At 42.1% G+C, this 18,958-nt stretch overlaps 1 protein-coding gene across 14 annotated transcripts in view; it reads left to right on the forward strand.

The window, feature by feature from the left end:
• The window catches only part of TBC1D4 (TBC1 domain family member 4), a 213,178-nt gene extending 194,576 nt beyond the window's left edge, over nt 1-18,602 (forward strand). For all 14 annotated transcript variants that reach the window (XM_089303582.1, XM_051850604.3, XM_051850605.3 and 11 more), the window contains 5 exons: nt 166-410; nt 4,417-4,576; nt 8,419-8,588; nt 11,953-12,126; nt 15,871-18,602. In XM_089303582.1, the coding sequence (XP_089159708.1) occupies nt 166-410; nt 4,417-4,576; nt 8,419-8,588; nt 11,953-12,126; nt 15,871-16,104 (983 nt within the window). In that variant the 3' untranslated portion in view covers nt 16,105-18,602. The remainder of the gene's footprint in view (nt 1-165; nt 411-4,416; nt 4,577-8,418; nt 8,589-11,952; nt 12,127-15,870) is intronic.
• Nucleotides 18,603-18,958: the final 356 nt, after the last annotated feature.

Here is an 18,958-nt window from a genome sequence, read left to right on the forward strand (position 1 = left end):
AATGGGTTCTGGCAGCTAGGGCTAGGGACCTGCAGGAGGGACAGTCAGTAGCCCTTGCTGGTTTGGGAAAGAATGTGTTCATTCATTGCTGCAGGTCACTGATCTCACTCTGGCCTCCAAAGCATCTAAAAATCATCTCAAAGGTGTTCTTCTTCTCCTCTGTAGGTAGGACGTTTCCTACTCACCCTTACTTTTCAGTACAGCTCGGGGCAGGGCAGCTGTCACTCTTCAACCTCCTGAAAGCCTATTCTTTGCTGGACAAGGAAGTGGGCTACTGCCAGGGGATCAGCTTCGTGGCTGGAGTCCTGCTTCTGCACATGAGTGAGGAGCAAGCCTTTGAAATGCTCAAGTTCCTCATGTACGACCTTGGCTTCCGCAAGCAGTACAGACCCGACATGATGTCGCTGCAGGTAAGGCAGAGGTTCTACCTGAGCAGCACCAAGGCTGTTCTAGAACTCCTCTAAATGACAGTTGAGAGAGAAGGGAATTTGGACCCTTTGTCTCGGAATGTGGGCACGTGGTTTTAGTTGACTGTTTTAGTATGGCTGAACATTTGTCTACTTAGGAGATTTTATGGAGTTGTTCACCAGGATGTGTCTTTATAGTGATTTGATGTCTACTTGATAACTGCTCGGAGATCTGTTTAACAAGTCAAATAATGACTATGGAATATTTTATTTTTTTTTACATGATTTCTAAACAGTGCACTTACATCTTTTATAGTGTATAGAAAGCACTGGTACCTTTGTATGTTTTTAGTGGTAAGAAAATCGGAAAGTTTAATGAAGAGAAACACACCTGCTCTACCTGGCGGGCATCTTAGGAAACAGCTGAGCAATCAATTTACATTCAGACTGGAGTTTGTGTGGATGTGGGTATGGGCCCCTTGCGGGAATATTGCTGGGTAGAGGGACTTCCTGGGCGTGGAATTCCTGAAATTCCTCCCAGAACTTCATCAGTGCTAGGCAGGGAAGGTTTCTCTGAGCTGTCCCAGGGAGAGGGCTGGAACTCAACAAACAAGGTTATTGAACAAGAACAAAACTTCTGATGTGCACATGCTGGTCTGCTCTCAAGGCTGGCTTCTACATTTTTTTCTCATTCAACTACACCAAAATTCCCATTTTCTTCATCCCATCTTACACACACAGTCTACTGTCTACCTTGCTAGCAAACATTACCCCCTCTAGAGAAGTAACCCATAATCTTCTGGTGATAGAATGAGTGTATCTTCTTTAAGCTGGCATGTGGCATAGAGCTGGTTATGGGTATTCTCTCTTGCTGTCTGTCCTTTGGTGAGAAAGCACTGGTCCCTTTGTAAGGAATCAAATAGCTCTGATATTTTCAGAATGAACAGTTCAGTAACTACCATTAGAATTTCAAAGAAGTGAAAGTATCTGAGTTGTATGTTTGATTTTAGCCCATAGAGAGAAAGATACAGCTATCACTTTAAAAAATGCAATGAATTGTTTTCATTTAAAAGTTCCTCATCAATCTGACTTTATAAAAATTCATGTAAACTGGATGTGTTACCTTAATGTGGTCTGCAATTACCTAGGAATATTTTCTGTTTGTAATTTTGAAAGTGCAGGTATTTAAAAATCCCTGATGGCAATATTCTTGTAGGCCACATTATTGGGAGCCTTATCCTTCAGAGTAGACTTTTGTGTACTATACAATGAGATATAACACTTGTTCACTTTCCAGAGCAGGAAGTTAGTGTTTCTTATTTGATCAGTAAGACTTTTAAAAATATCCACAAATGCCTATTGCAGCCTGCTTGGACTACTTGGTAGGATTTCTGATTTCTTTTTTCTTATAAGGTTTATTTTATTTATTTGAAGGTCAGACTTACACACAGAGAGAAGGAGAGTCAGAGAGAGAGAGAGAGAAAGAGAGAGAGAGGGAGGGAGAGAGGGAGAGGTATTCCATCTGCTGGTTCACTCCCCAATTGGCCGTAACGGCCGGAGCTGCACCGATCCGCAGCCAGGAGCCAAGAGCTTGCTCCAGGTCTCTAACATGGGTGCAGGGGCCCAAGGGCTTGGGTCATCTTCTACTGCTTTCCCAGGCCATAGCAGAGAGTTTGATTGGAAGTGGAGCAGCTGGGACTTGAACCCACAGCCATATGGGATGCTGGCACTGCAGGTGGCGGCTTTACCCTCTATTCCACAGCGCCAGCCCCAGGATTTCTGACTTCTTGCTTCATTGTTGGTGAACTTGGCCACTCCTGGCTCTTGACTTTGGTTATCTGATCTGTGAAATGAGGGGGTTCAGGTTTCTTTGACCTTTAAACATCTATCTCATAGTGTCCATTGTTTTCTGTATTCTGAAAGCATTCTCTGTTTTTCTCCAAAGTCTCTGTTTCCACTTTTCTGTCTTCTCTCTCTCACCCTTCTCTTCTCTGTTTGCATTTGTCAACCTCCGGTTCTGCCTCTTCCGTCTGAGTGTTTGCCATGTTACCTGGAAGGCACATGAGGAAATAATTGTTCCTAACAAGTAGGATTTTGTTATTAGAACTTTCTGTGAAGGAATTCTGAATTGCATTTTTATTTGCCCAAATACACATTGCCAACCCCTAGTTTAGAATGTGTGTGTGTCTGTAGGGGAAGAAATGTAAGGTCCTTTTATAAAACATCACTATATTGATTCTTTGTCACCATTACAATGTTAATATAGAAGGAACAGAATGCTTTTGATGACACATTTTTTTATTCTGCTCATTTGACTTCTTTAACTTTTATGCTTACCAAAATACAAATTCTTCAGTGATGCCTGTTATGTTATTTCCGAAGTGTGGAAGGCCCAAGAGAAATGCATGATTTTTTTTTCACGTGACTTATTGAGATAATAATCCCATAAAAAAACCTATATGTATGACTCCAGTTAAACTTCTTTTTATAGCTATGACTTCTGTGGCTTTTTAATTCTTTTCTTTTACAGTTTGTATGGAAGCTTAGGTTCCAAAGATATGGATTGCAGATGAGGATCAAAGAGTTGGCTGTATTTGTAATTTTATATACTTTATGATTTTTTTTCCCAAAGGATTTGCTTGATTTCAATTCTGGGCTTTGGAAGCAACTGTTGAACTCATGATATAATGAATTATTTTAATGTACTTTCATAGAACTAACTATTTAAGGGTGATATTTTACCTAGACTTCTAATGAAAGTGGTTACACTAGGTTTAAAAAAAATGCTATTCATTTGATAGCACAGCATTAAGCTGATAACACTGATCAGGTCACCAGCAGTCATCTGTTAACTGTTAAGCGTATTCATTTTAAATTAAAGCACAGTTCTCAAATCACTTTATTATTTATTACTGTTTCACCTTTGCTGTCACAGACATAAGAGTTTAAAAGTATTTGCATGAGGTTTTTATAATATAAAGTAATGCCAATAATCAACTCAGTAGCCAAACAGAATGATTTCTTTTAATTCGTGAAACATTCAGAATTGACTGCCTGCTTTACTTTATTCCCCTTCATCATAAATATACTGCTGAAGGGGGCCGGCGCTGTGGCACAGTAGACTGATCCTCCACCTGCAGCGCTGGCATTCTGTATAGGCGCCAGTCCTCGTCCCAGCTGCTAGTCTTCCGATCCAGCTCTCTGCTATGGCCTGGGAAAGAAGTAGATGATGGCCCAAGTCCTTGGGACCCTGCACCTGCAAGGGAGACCCGGAAGAAGCTCCTGGCTCCTGGTTTCAGATTGGCTCAGCTCCAGCTGTTGTGGCCATTTGGGGAGTGAAGCAGCAGATGAAAGTCCTTTCTCTCTCTCTCTCCTTCCCACTGTCTGTAACTCTACCTCTCAAATAAATAATAAATACAATTTTTAAAAAATATATACTGCTGGAATAAATTGGAAACCAGAAGTGACGTCTCTGGCTTCTGGCCCCATTGCATTCTTGGCCTCCATTCTCTTAGAGCAGTGCACTTTGTCTGTGGGTCAAAGCCAAAACTTGGCTGTAAACCAATGCTGGACCCAGTAGAAGGAGACAGGCTTTGCTTCTGCACCAGACATAGTAGATTCTTTGGTAAGGAGATACTCTCCAGCATTGATCTGAGATTAGAAGGGACCTTCTATGGAAGTTGTAAGTCAGGGCAGTTCTGATTAGATTTCAAAGCCATGCTTTCCTACAAGAGAAAAAAGACCATGTCCATGTATGCATGACACACCCATATACATGTGATAGAAGAACTCAGTCATCTTAGATGGTCTTTCAGTGACTTGCTCTATCACTTCAGTTAAGTGAACTTGAATGTTAATGTCAGCTTTAAAATAATAATCAATATTGATTTTGTTAACTGAATGTTGTGAAATGTTATTAAATGTGAGAGTAATACAACTCATTAGTGTATTTTATGCATACTCAGATAAATGGGTAATATCTTATTTTTCTTCTCCAAATTAACTTCAGATTCAAATGTACCAGCTGTCCAGGCTCCTTCATGACTATCACAGAGATCTCTACAATCATCTGGAAGAGAACGAGATCAGCCCCAGTCTCTATGCTGCACCCTGGTTCCTCACACTGTTTGCCTCTCAGTTTCCTTTAGGATTTGTAGCCAGAGTCTTTGGTAAGAGATGCCTATGATCAAATAGAACTGAGCTGTTTATTCCAAGGAATATACGTCTGGCCATAGGGTACCCCATTATTTTTTCATATGTTACATAGAAGAGCAAATTGCTAGTGGAATTTAATAAATATCCCTGGTGCTATTCCAGTAGTAATTAAGTAAAATAGAAATGAAATGCAGAGAGTAATTGGTCTTCTGTATTTGAACAAGCTGTAATGGAACATTGATTTTTATTTATGCCTAAAGATCATAGTATACTTTTTAAAGAGAATCTCAAATAAGAACATAATTTGGGCTTGCGCTGTGGCTCACTTGGCTAATCCTTCGCCTGCGGCGCCGGCACCCTGGGTTCTAGTCCCGGTTGGGGCACTGGATTCTGTCCCGGTTGCTCCTCTTCCAGTCCAGCTCTCTGCTGTGGTCCGGGAGTGCAGTGGAGGATGGCCCAGGTCCTTGGGCCCTGCACCTGCATGGGAGACCAGGAGGAAGCACCTGGCTCCTGGCTTCAGATCAGCACAGTGTGCCAGCTGCAATGCGCCAACCGTAGCAGCCACTTGCGGGGTGAACCAACGGAAAAAGGAAGACCTTTCTCTCTGTCTCTCTCTCTCTCTCTCACCTTCTAACTCTACCTGTCAAAAAAAAAAAAAACATAATTTGTTTAGTTTTCCAAATTTTTATATACATCTTTCCTACCTCTAGGTTTTAGTTGGTTGGTTTTTTTTCCTATTGTCTTCTTCAACCTGGATTCAAAACATAGACAAACATATTATCTGACTAGGGCAATGGAAGTACTAATGTCACTGTTACTTCTTATGGCATGCCTTAATTTAAGTGTTTGTTGTTAACAGGGTAGCTATAATTCCTGTTTTGTTGCTTGAATAACTCTTCCCTCATTCCACTACTATGATGTAGCCAATCTGTAAGACTGAGTGACTAGGGGAAGCATACTAACTATGGGCGATAGAATCCAGAGCAGGTTTTGGGACACTTGTCTTGTTCCAATCATAGTATTGGACACTGGGAATAAAAGGAGCATGTGACATGGTTTTTAGCTCCATCTGGGGGCCTGTTTATCTGTTCATAAGTTCTAGGTTAGGTTTGTCTGTTATTTTAAAAGCAAAAAAAAGTAATTTGTTCTAAGAATGTTGCTTATGGCCTCTGTAACCTCAGAAAGGGTTGCCACATTTTCTCTGTTCTGTGTATCTCTCTGGTAGCCCTGGTCAGCTGTGCTTTTGATAAACTGGAGCTTTCTGTCTAATTGTGAGTATTGGCCCAATTATAGGTCATTACCACTGTTTGAAAAATTGGAATATAATAGGAATACGATGAAAATAGCAGGGAGTGGTACAAATAGTAAGGAAAAATGCTGTTTGGAGAAACCAATTTTGAAGATGTGTATATTATGTGTTTACACTCCAGTTTACCATGCTTTCCTATTGAGAGCAAAATCCCACCCATTGATCCTCATAGGAATCTGCAGAGCCAAGCAATTCTATCATTAATTTTAGAGGAGCAATGATATTTGGCTTCAAAACTCTAGAAACAATCTCTAACTGCTTAGCAGTCAAAAAGATATTGTGGAAGAATTAATAAACAAAGTAAATGTATAAATAAAAACTTTTCATCTTACAGAGCATTTTAACAAATAAAACTGCTTATAAATATTTACAGAATAATCTGCCTGTGATTTAGATTCCATGTAGGAAAGAGGAAGTTTTCTGTAATAGACACTGCATTAGCAGGAATACAGTCTGTAGACAAAGTGCAGTGAAGGTAAAATCAAGATGCCCTGAATCACATGTTCACCAGATTTCCCTTGTTTGGTGAATACACACAATTGCCTTTCCCCAGTGACATTTTCCCTGCATTGTAGGTTCCTCTTACTGGGTCTTCTATAAGACCCATATGTATGTATGTATGTGTATATATATCCCAATGATGCCTCAGGGGCATTTCTCTGGCTTGCCCTTGGAAACTTGATATCAGAGTTTATGAGATGAATGTTCCTAGTACTGTGTTTTTCCCATGAGAATATAAACGATGCTGTCCACTCTGTAGTAGCTACTCAATGCTTTTGTGGGGAGCAACTGGGAGCAACTCAGACTAGACTAAGTTACTGGAATTAAGACTTATTCTATGCATCTGCTCTCCCACAATATGGCGCTGGGAGAGGAGGAAACAGCTTCTACACAGCTGCCTCCAGTTCAACCAATAAACTGTAGGACCTGCTCCTGATTGGAGGAGAGCAGTGTACTCGGCGTGTGGGTAGCAGAGTTGGGATTGGTGGAAGAGGACTATAAAGGAGGAGAGAGACTACATGCACCAGGAACATCTAAGAGGAACACCTGTGCAGCCCCCGAGAGAGCCGGCCGGCGGTGTGCCGCTCCCCCGTGGAAGTGGGGAAAGTGGCAGGGGGCCCGCCCCTCCACGGAGGTGGAGGGACGGTAGCCAACCCGGGAAGAACCAGCAGCAAACCCGGGGAGGGCCGAGCAGACAAAAGAACAGCGCAGGGTTTAGTGTCGTTCCTCCGCGAAGAGGGGGAGCGACAGCTTTTGTTTGAATATAGTAAATAACAGATGCTGTGTGGCTGATGTGGCAGTGCAGCAGATTAAGCCACCTCCTATGCCACCAGCATCCCATCTGAGTCCTGGCTGCTCCACTTCCTGTCCGACTTCCTGCTAATGAGCCCAGCAAAGTGGCAGAAGATAGCCCAAGTACTTGGACCCCTACCACCCACTTGGGAGACTCAGATGGAGTTCTAGGCTCTTGATTTAGGCCTGGTCTAGCCCTGGCCATTGAGACCATTTGGAGAATGAACTCTCTCTTTGTCTTTGTCTCTGTCTCTCTCTTCCTCTCTAATTCTGCCTTTCAAATAAATAAAAATACATTTTATAAAAGAATAATAAATACAGCTAGGAAGATGAAAATGCCTGATTCAGAAGAACTACCATGTTGGAAACAATTCTTTTTATCTCTTTTTTTTTTTTCAAGATTTATGTATTTATTTCTTTGAAAGTCAGAGTTCAGGGAGCTTGATTGGAAGTGGAGCAGCTGGAACTTGAACCAGCATCCATATGGGGTGCTGGGCATTACAGGTGGCACATTTACCCACTATACTACAGAGCTAGCCCCAGAAACAATTCTCTTACAATTTCCTCTATTTCAAGACAGCTCTGCTGTATATTATTGACTAAGAGAAACTTTAATACACAGATTTTGATACTTTTCAAAACTATTGCATGCTTCCATTTGTGAGAAAGCAGAGTTCAGGGTTTAGGTTTATATATATATATATATATATATTTATATATATTTGTTATTTGATTTTATGTATATTTGTTATTTGACTTATCTTTTAGAGTCTTTTTTTAAAGTGTCCTACTCTCATATACATTTAGTTGCATATTAACTGATTTAGTGACTTTTTTATTTATTATGGTAGTGAGAGTTTGAATGGTTCAAATTGGTTATGTTGATTTGTTTTGTGTTCCTGTTGGGAAGAAAAGCTAAATATTAGCAGAATAAGTGTCTTTGAAGTTTACCTGGACTCCATTAAATTCACCATGAAAGGTCATAAGTAATCTACAGATAAACAAATATATAAATTTTCCTTTGTTTCCCTGATTGTATCTGAGGTTCTTAATAGGTAAGAGGAAATTCAAATACCTGTTTTTGTTTCAGTCATAAAGGTTTTTTTAAAAAGCTGAGTGGATTTGATCAATTTTCCTTTTGCAAATATTCTGTGATCCTGCAATAATTAAAAAACAACAAGCTTTAGCACAAAGAACATGCATTTTATCATGAATCCATAATTTTGATCATGAACATTTTATTTTTTCTTTTAGATATAATTTTTCTTCAGGGGACTGAAGTTATATTTAAAGTTGCACTCAGTCTGCTAAGCAGCCAGGAGTCACTTATAATGGAATGTGAAAACTTTGAGAATATTGTTGAGTTCCTTAAAAACACTCTCCCTGATATGAATACCTCTGAGATGGAAAAAATTATTACCCAGGTATGGTCTCAATGCTAAGAGTAAAATTTTATATATAGTGGCTTCTATAATGCTTGTACATTGAAAGCTTTAGCATAAAATGTTATTAATGCTTGACAGGCATTTTTTTTGTACTTTGATCAGGTACATTTTACTTAGAAATGAGACTTGTTGTGAAATTTGTATACTCTGATGTTGTCGACTTGGTTGCGCACAGAAAATGTGGTTGAGTGCCACATGATGAGGCTTTCAGGAATCCTTCCCTAATGGAGTCAGGAAGACCTGAGGATACAATGAGGTCCACTTACTTTTGTGATATTGTTAATTCTGTTGTGAACTGTACAAGGAGGTCAGGAGGCCAGAGCACAGGCTTTGCAGTGAGAAAGTACTGAGTTTGCCTCTTCTTTTATTAATCATTTTGCGTGCACACATCACCTCATTTTCTCAGCTCCAAAATGGGGAAATGGTGAGCTGAGTCTCTGCAGGAAGCCGAGCTCTCTCGAATGTTTCCATTGCAGGAGCCATTTACAGAGAGGTGGACACTCAATATGGACGTCCAGATGTTTATGAACTGCTGGCTATCCCTGGTGCTGCTGGGGAAGTGAGAGATACAATAGGCTTACCAGGCGGGAGGAGAGCCAGAACTACAGATGAGCGGCCTCTGGCAGTTGTGTTCTTAGGGAGCTTAGCAGGGAAAGGAAAGGGAACAAATGACTCTCCTGCACCCTTCCGATCTGCTGGCGCCTCCTGTTGGCCAAACCCGGCAGAGCCAGGCAGAAAGGGAGTGTGGGGGGCATGCAGCTCAAAGGGGACTGCCTCCCAGGGTGCAGAAGGGTGGATGAGGGCAGAGAATAGATGTGGTTAGCAATGGAAAATAATCTGCACACCATCTAACCAGTCCCTGGCTCATCACAGGCACTAGGTGAGTAGTAGCTGTATTTGATGATGTTCAGAAGAAATGAACACACTTAAGACCTGATTTGTAGATACAACGGCCATGCTTTATGAGCATTGGTAAAGTTTCCCACTTTCCTGGAGGCTCTTGGAATAGCCAAAGGGAGACAGAACTGAGAGAAGAGAAAAGGAGTTTGAAGTCTTGTTTGGGTGCCTGCCACCTACTACTGCCACCACACTACTGTGTGATTGTGGGCAGGTTACAACCTTGTTGAGTCTCAACTTCCTCTCCTACAAAATGGAAATAACAGTATGATCCCGTTATATTTTCATATTATTTTTATGAGTTAGTAGAACCAGTTAGTTAAGGTATTTGTACACTCTAATTCATACTATCCTAGGAACTCTTACAGTCACATAAAAAATTCCTCCTATGACATAGAATTTAAATCACAAGCAGATTGTTCCAGTGCTCCATAAGCTAAAAAAAACAATTTTTTCTCAAATGTTTACTTGTTCATTTATGAATTCTTCAGAAATATGTTTTGATTGAGAAGTGGTGAGAGATCGTGCTTTTACAGATTTGAAAATACATACTAGCACTTCTCTAAAATTCATGAGTAGTTACAGGTTATTATCGGGATTATTGGGTAAAACTTATAGGCAGAGAGATTTGGATTTGGTATTAGAATCTCATAAGAATTAGAGTTGATTAACTATGAGAAAATTGTAATATTTAAGGAGGGCTTGGCCAGTGCCGCGGCTCAATAGGCTAATCCTCCACCTAGTGGTGCCGGCACACCGGGTTCTAGTCCCAGTCGGGGCGCCGGATTCTGTCCTGGTCACTCCTCTTCCAGGCCAGCTCTCTGTTGTGGCCCGGGAAGGCAGTGGAGGATGGCCCAAGTCCTTGGGCCTTGCTCCCGCATGGGAGACCAGGAGAGGCACCTGGCTCCTGGCTTCAGATCAGTGCGGTGCGCCAGCTGCAGCGGCCATTGGAGAGTGTGAACCAATGGCAAAGGAAGACCTTTTTCTCTGTCTCTCTCTCTTGCTGTCCACTCTGCCTGTCCAAAAAAAAAAAAAAAAAGGAGGGCTCAACAAGCTTTATTTCTGTCATTTGAAAAAATGTAATACAAAAAAATACAAAGGAGAACATAAAAGTAACTGCATATCTCAGCATCTAGAGATGATAATCTTTGAACCTTCCTATTGCATGTCTCTGTACATATATCCATATCTAGGCAGTTTTACATAGGTGAAATCATATTGCTTATGCTATTGTCAACCTGATTTTAATGAAAATATTTGCAGAGTGTTGGACATTTTTCCAGGCCAGTAAAGGTAGATCCATATCATCATTTTCAGTGTTGTGTAATAGCCCATTGTGTCCATACCACAGTTAAGGAAAGATTAAGGAAATTTCTTTAAAATTACCTATTTATTTATGTAATTTGAAAGGCAGAAAGAGAGAGACAGAGGAAGATATTTTTTCTGCTGTTTCATTCTCCCAAATGCTCACAATAGGCAAGGCTAGGCCAGGCTGAAGCCAGGAACCCAGCATTCAAAGCAGATCTGCATTGTGGGTAACAGAGTTCACCTGTTGCCTCTTGTGGTGTGCATTAGCATGAAGGGGGAGTCGAGAATGGAGCCAGGACTTAAACTCAGGCACCCCAACATGAGATGTAGGCAGTACAAGCAGTGTCTTAACAATTGTACCAAATGCCAGCTCTCCCCTTATTAAAATTCTGGTATTAGAATGTCACTCTAGTAGTTGAATGAGTTAGATTTTTTGTAATTTCTTTTTGTTCACATTAGCATAGGTGTCATTGCTCAGAGGGCAGCTGCAGCCTCACTTTTAACAAGTTTTTCCTAAGAAGGGTACCTGTCCTCCAGTTTCTAATTGAGCTGTCTTTCCATTTGCTGGTGACATGGGAGGGTGGTGGTAGCCCTACGTAAACCTTACTGCTCTGCCAATGCTTGAGTGTGCGATTTTGATGATTCTCAGTGGAGTAGAATATAGACATGACTGCCAAGACACCTACATGAAATAACAAGTGGATAAAAATGTTAATTAAAACCTTTCTGCACCAATGACAAATAAATTAGAAAGACTGCTAGTCTTTTTTTTTTTTTTTTTTAGCAAAGCCATGTGCAATTTTATTTACTAATCAGCAAAGATTATCTCTACCATAGACAGTAATAGCTCAATAGCTACATTTTGGGAGACGGTAACTAGATTGTGAGTGCCTTGGTTGCAATGTACCCTTGACACAAATTTATTCCAGTGACTTGGTTTCATTATGAGAATATTTCAGTTGTGAAGAAAGAATCTGTTCTAATGTATATTTAAGTTGTTCTTATATTGACACTTTTTCTTTTTATACGCTTTAATAAAGTTCCTCAATGATAGTAAGTCTTTGGAAGTAAATATGAAGTGCAGCATCATGCACAGAGGTACCAGAGGCTGGACTAACCCGGGGTGTTTCCATGGCAGGTGTTTGAGATGGACATTTCCAAGCAGTTACACGCCTATGAGGTGGAATACCACGTGCTGCAGGACGAGCTGCAGGAATCGTATGCCTGTGAGGACAGTGAGCCTCTGGAGAAGCTGGAGAGGGCCAACAGCCAGCTGAAGAGACAGAACATGGACCTCCTAGAAAAACTGCAGGTACGGGCAGGAGAGATTTGACCAAAGGGCAGCAGGGCCCCCTGCCTGCACAGAGCTGGACCAGCAATGATAGGGGTGTGTGTGTGGATGGCGGCATTGCTGATGAAGCCCTTGGGTGTCAGACCCTGTCCACATGCTCCAGTGGGTTTTGAGGAGAGAAAGTGAACACTCAGAAAATAGTTAAGTGATCATTCAAAGCAAAATCTGGTTAAAGACCTATTGGGTGTTGTACATATTTGGTTATGTTCAAGGGTAGAAGAATTGAATATGGGAAATTGGTGGTAAAGTTGGGGAGTAGGGTATGAGCTAGACTCTCTAGGGTAGGTAAAAGCAAACAATGAGGAGGTCTTTAAGTTGGGATGGGCAGAGGGAGACATCAGTAAGGAAGATGTACCTAGGAGCATAGCTAGCTTGGCACCAATTTGAGATTTATGTTGGAGCAAGGTAGGATAAATATGATCCAAGCAGGAATTAATTGTAGGTGACTTCTCATGTCATGCAGAAGAGCATGGCTTTAAATCCTGTTGACAGTGAAATCTTGCAAAGTTTTTGAGCCATGATTTTGAGTCATCAATCTGGAAACAGATTAGGGTGGGGACAGAAGGTAGGGAGGCCTACTAGAAGACATTTGCAAAAATCTAACTGAAAATGATGAGAATTGTCTAGCGTGAAACAAATGGAATGAGAAGGAGACATTTCTGGAAGAACTGAATGAAAATATAGTCTAGCCGGCGCTGTGGCTCAATAGGCTAATCCTCCGCCTAGCAGCGCCGGCATACCAGGTTCTAGTCCCGGTCAGGGTGCCGGATTCTGTCCCAGTTGCCCCTCTTCCAGGCCAGCTCTTTGCTGTGGCCCGGGAGTGCAGTGGAGGATGGCCCAAGTGCTTGGGCCCTGCACCCCATGGGAGACCAGGATAAGTACCTGGCTCCTGCCATCAGATCAGCGCGGTGCGCCGGCCGCGGCGGCCATTGGAGGGTGAACCAACGGCAAAGGAAGACCTTTCTCTCTGTCTCTCTCTCTCACTGTCCACTCTGCCTGTCAAAAGTAAAAAAACAAACAAACAAAAAACAAACAAACAAAACTATCTATCTATCTATCTATATAGTCTAGTCCCTACCATCAAGGGGCTTACAATTACTTGGGAATCAGAAGCAATGTATGTTTATTTATAAACACATACTAACAAATGCAATACAGTGTTTATTATAAAGTATGATTCTACATCTCCAACTTGTGTGATGTGCAGTGTATACTCATGCCTTGCTGGGCAAGGCTTAAAAGCAGTCAGGAGATGGGATGTGAGCAGGTGTCTGCTTTCTGCTACTATAAGGAAACACCTAAGCTAAGTAACTTATAAATAGAAGAGGTTTATTTAGCTCACAGTTCTGGAGGCTAAAAGTGCAGCTATTCTGGTGCCACCTCTTGTAACGTCCTCCTTGAGTGCACTACTCAGCAGATGGTGAGAGAGAGAGATAACATAGAGACAGCAGGAAGCCAGAGAGTCAGGGAAAGGGCAAGTCTTACTCTTTCATAACAACCCCCTTGCAAGAATTAACCAGGTTCACATGAGAACTACCTTAATCCCATCTGAGGGCAATGCCCTCAGTGACCAAAGGCCTCCCACCTGGCCCCACCACTTAAAGGTCCCACCACCTCTCACATCACCACACTGAGAACAAAACTTCCAGCACATGAACCCTTGTGAACACACTTAGACCATATCCAAACCATAGCAGCAAGTGAGCCTTAGAGAGAGAGGTGAATTCTGAGCTGGCCCTTAAGTGTTTCAGGGCTCCTTGGTTTCTTCTTACTCTGCCCCCACCCCCATTCTCCCAATACTGCACCTGCCTCCACATTAGGAAACCCTGAGACTCTGCTTCTAAGTATTCAGTATTTTTGCAACTCAAGGTGAGCGAGAAATGGATTAGAAATGAGGGGTATCTAAAGTAGATGCTTCGCAATCATAGGAACATCTGACTTCCTTCACTTTATCTTAATTAGCTATGGCTCATAGAAAATTCTATCCCTTTTTCTATTTGAATAATAACAATGATGGTTTATTTTTGATAAGAAAAATTAAGAATGGATATATTGTCCTTTGTTACTTGGTTATTTCACTGATGATTAATTGAGCATTTCCTGACAAATGCCCTATTAGCACTTTGACCTCAGAATCAGCCCTTAAGACATTTGGATCTGGCTGAAAAGCCCATGAGAGCATTTCAGGAGTGGAAAGCCAAGATACTGTGGTAAAAAATGACCAACATGAAGGATCTCTGTGAGATCCCAGTGGAAAGAAGGAGGGGCTGGTGCTGTGGCTCAATAGGCTAATCCTCCGCCTAGTGGCGCCAGCACACCGGGTTCTAGTCCCGGTCGGGGTGCTGGATTCTGTCCCAGTTGCCCCTCTTCCAGGCCAGCTCTCTGTTGTGGCCCGGGAGTGCAGTGGAGGATGGCCCAAGTACTTGGGCCCTGCACCCCATGGGAGACCAGGAGAAGCACCTGGCTCCTGCCTTCAGATCAGCGCGGTGCGCTGGCCGCAGTGCGCTGGCTGCGGCGGCCATTGGAGAGTGAACCAACGGCAAAGGAAGACCTTTCTCTCTCTCTCTCTGTCTCTCTCTCTCTCACTGTCCACTCTGCCTGTTCAAAAAAAAAAAAAAAAAAAAAAAAAAGAAGGAGGAGGTACTTTTCTCTGAAGGGAGGAGAGAACTTCCACTTCGCTTATGACCCTATTTAGATACTGACAGAGTTTGTGGACTGAAAAGGCTTCCACAGCCTGGGCAGCTCCTGACAAGAGCCTCGGGTGATCACTGATGCCATAAATAAAAGTATAAATTGTTAAATCAACAACAGGAGTCACTGTGCACTTTCTCCCCATGTAGGACCTCTATCATTAATGAGGTGTGCTATGAGAATTAATGGTAAAACTAGCCTTCAAGCAGTACTTTATACTTTGTGTGTCTGTGTGGGTGCAAACCGTCATCCTCAAATTACTTTGGCATCACTGACACTCATAAAAATTGATGGAATCCCAAATGTATGTTTAGAGAAATCTGCTTTTCCAGTCAGACAGCAAAAGCCCACTCTTAGTGCCTCTGTCTCCTACAGCCAGGCCAGACTTCATTCCGTGGGGTGTAGACCCAGTGTGGGTAAAGTGGGGAGCCCCACCACTGTGGAGAAGTGATGTGATATTGTCCTGTGTTTTTGCATTGAGAGGAGATGAATCATGTATGAATACTTACATCATGTATGAATCATGTATGAATACTTATATCTTTGAGAAACCTACAAAACTCTCCATTTTCATGGAGGTTTTACAAAGTATTTGCTTCACATCATGTTTTATTAAGCTTAATATGTGCAAGCAGTGGCTGCTATAATGAAGAACCAAATTCTTCAAATTTTTATTTTGGAAAATTAATAAAAAAAACTTTCTTTCTTTCTTTCTTTCTTTTCTTTCTTTTCTTTCTTCCTTCCTTTCTTCCTTCCTTTCTTTCCTTTTCTTTCCTTTCCCTTTCCCTTTCCCTTTCCCTTTCCCTTTCCCTTTCCCTTTCCCTTTCCCTTTCCCTTTCCCTTTCCCTTCCCTTCCCTTCCCTTCCCTTCCCTTCCCTTCCCTTCCCTTCCCTTCCCTTCCCTTCCCTTCCCTTCCCTTTCCTTCCTTCTTTCCTTCCTTCCTTCCTTCCTTCCTTCCTTCCTTCCTTCCTTCCTTCCTTATTTATTTAATTATTTATTTATTTTCCCAAACAGGTGGCTCATGCTAAAATCCAGGCCTTGGAATCCAACCTGGAAAATCTTTTGACCAGGGAGACCAAAATGAAGACTTTAATCCGGACTCTGGAACAAGAGAAAATGGCTTATCAAAAGACAGTGGAGCACATCCGGAGGCTCGTGCCAGCAGATGCTCTACCCAACTGTGAAGTGCTGCTGAAAGACCTCAACTGCAACCCCAACAACAAAGCCAAGACAGGAAATAAGCCATAATTGCAGACGCGCTGACTCGGCAGAAAGTGCTCCTTAACCTACCACACAGAGGAAGAGCCTGCATGATACCAGCCCGCCCTGGACACCTCCGCTGAGGGAACCACCTCCTGCTGGGGCAGGGCCGCGAGGCAGCAGGTGCATCTGGCTCTCCTCGGAGCTTGCCAACCCTAAGCCATCGAACATTTGTAAACTGGGGTTTCCTTTGTTGCTGACTGTATACATATACATACATACATATATATATATATATAGTGGACATGAAGAGTTCACGCTTTCAGATCAAATGAGTGGATGTATATTTAGAGCAGCTCTTTCATTTCTTTCCTTTTTTTTTAAGTCACAATTTCATGGAATCCACACCAAAGGGAAGTTAAAATGAAATCCCCCTCAGACTCATGATGAACTCTTTTTGTCTTTATAGTGAAACAAAGCTCGATCCTCTTTGTATATTGAAGTATACTTGAAAAAATGAATGTATTTTTTTCTCCAAAGAACAGCATGTTTCCTTTAATGGTGGAAAGGTGGAAACATTTATTTGACTTTCTGTGCATCTATCTTAAAATCTGCTGACATTGTCTTGTCGAGGAGGATGACTGTTTGCTGGTCGTGTTCCTGTGGGTTTTGGGGGAAGGTGGGGAGCCTTTCCACCCTGCCTGCTTTGTGCCAACTAACATGTCACATCTCTGTGTATTCAAAGTCCTGTTAGATCTTACTTTAGAACTATGTAGGAAGAAGGCGGGATGTTGTGATCGAGTCTACCCAGGGTAGGGTAAAGGAGATCGTTGCTAATTTTCTAGCAAATTAGATCAACATTGTTACTCAGACTAAAAATATCAGGCCTCAAAAATATAATTTAGTACTTAAATTGTCTGAATTAGCTTTCTACTTTTTTTTATTTAAATGACTCCTACAGCCATGAACTGACTTCCCTTTACCTGGTTTCCACAGTCACCCAGTGACAGGGATTTGCCATTCCCCACCAAATGGTGAGAGCTCTTCATTTGGTTTTCTCTTCCTTAAATACAGGATCAACAAAAGCAATTGCAGTTGATTTTCCAAAGCTGATGCATGGTGTGGAAATACCTTTTGTTGTTGTTGCAAAATTTGTAGACTCTCACAAACTCTTAATTATATTCCCATTTCATGTGACAATCTGTGAGAATGGAAGTGTTTAGGACCGAGCTGTTGAAATCAGTGGGAAGGGGAAAGGAAGATGGTACAGCCCAGTGTATGCTACCGTTCTGCATTTGGACTCCCAGTGTCCTCAGCCCATCTCTAAAGGCATTCATCCTTGGTGGGTATTTGGCAGCCGCATGATTTTTTTTTTTTTTTTTTTTTTTTGACGGGCAGAGTTAGACAGTGAGAGAGAGACAGAAAGGTATTCCTTTTCATTGGTCCACCCCCCAAATGGCCACTACAGCCGGCGTGCTGCACCGATCCAAAGCCAGGAGCCAGGTGCCTCCTCCTGGTCTCCCATGTGGGTGCAGGGCCCAAGCACTTGGGCCATCCTCCACTGCCTTCCCAGGCCACAGCAGAGAGCTGGACTGGAAGAGGAGCACCCGGGACAGAATCTGGCGCCCCAACCAGGACTAGAACCTGAGGTGCCGGTGCCACAGGCGGAGGATTAGCCTAGAGAGCCGCAGCGCCGGCCATAGCCGCATGATTTTCAAAGCACACGTGTGCTTCTCCTTCTCAGAGGTGGTTCTGTGATAGCGCCTCTGAAAGTTGATGCATCAGTTTTGTCTTCCCAAGCTGTGTCTATCCTCTCTCTGTGCTTTTTGCACTACTTTTTTTTTTTTGCAGAGGGGTTACCTGGGGATAATTTTCTTAAAAGGGAGCTCATTCTATAGAAGCTGAAATTTATGACAAGGTAATAGAGTAAAGCTGTCAAGGACTCTGAGAACCTTGATAGAGCAGATGAGAAACTCCATCTACACTGTTACCCAGTATGAATGCAAAGTTCCCTCATCACAGAGCAGCGTGCCCTTGAATCCAAGCCATGTCTTAAAAGATAAGAACGTCTTATCAGTAAAGGTAATGTAACTGTTAGTTTCTAGAAAATGCTAATCCGAGGTGTTCCATTCAGTTGGGAACCTCTGACTGATTTATTGCTTGGATTTCCTAAACCTTTCCATATTGTAGGAAGGGCTTTCCCTAGAAGGATTATTGTATTTTCTTCATGTCTGGTGATAATAATTGCCTTTGGGGTGTGATACACAGGTGGTAGGTAGTCAAGGAAGCTTCAGGTTAAGGGAAGGGACTTCTTTCTGTTCAGTTTAAATTGAACTTTATTCTGGATGTTTAGAGTCAACATAAGTAGTTACATTATGTTGTTCAGAGATTAAGGTAACTTGGATACAATATTTGTTTTGAAAATTAATTTCCTTTTTCATTTGTGATTTTGTAAGTGCTACACCAGTTGTGCTTCATGCATTGTTACATCTTCATGAGGTTAATGTCAAGTCTAGGTCATTTCCAATAAATTCATTGCTGCAGTATCCCTGGCTTACTGGTTTTACTTGTGGTACTTTTTGGGAGAGAGGAAGCTCTTGGTTAGAGCCCATAGCAAGATCTGTATGGGTTGGATTGCTACCACTTAAGACTCACACATTGATAATTCTTCCTCATAGGAACTGATAACAGTGAAGATAAGTGAAGAGGCACTTATGAAGGTATGTTGTTACCAATTTTCAACTTCTTTCCCAATGAAGCCTTTTGCTGTTGATACAGAGAAAAAAGAAAGGTAGAGCCAATATTGTGCTGTAGGGGGTAAACCCCTACTGCCTGCATTGCCAGCATCCCATATGGGCTCCATTTCAAGTCCTGGCTGCTCCACTTCCCATCCAGCTCCCTG

This window comes from Oryctolagus cuniculus, chromosome 9 (genome assembly GCF_051225735.1).
Source record: "Oryctolagus cuniculus isolate XC-2025 breed Fujian yellow rabbit chromosome 9, ASM5122573v1, whole genome shotgun sequence".
Classification (NCBI taxonomy): domain Eukaryota; kingdom Metazoa; phylum Chordata; class Mammalia; order Lagomorpha; family Leporidae; genus Oryctolagus; species Oryctolagus cuniculus.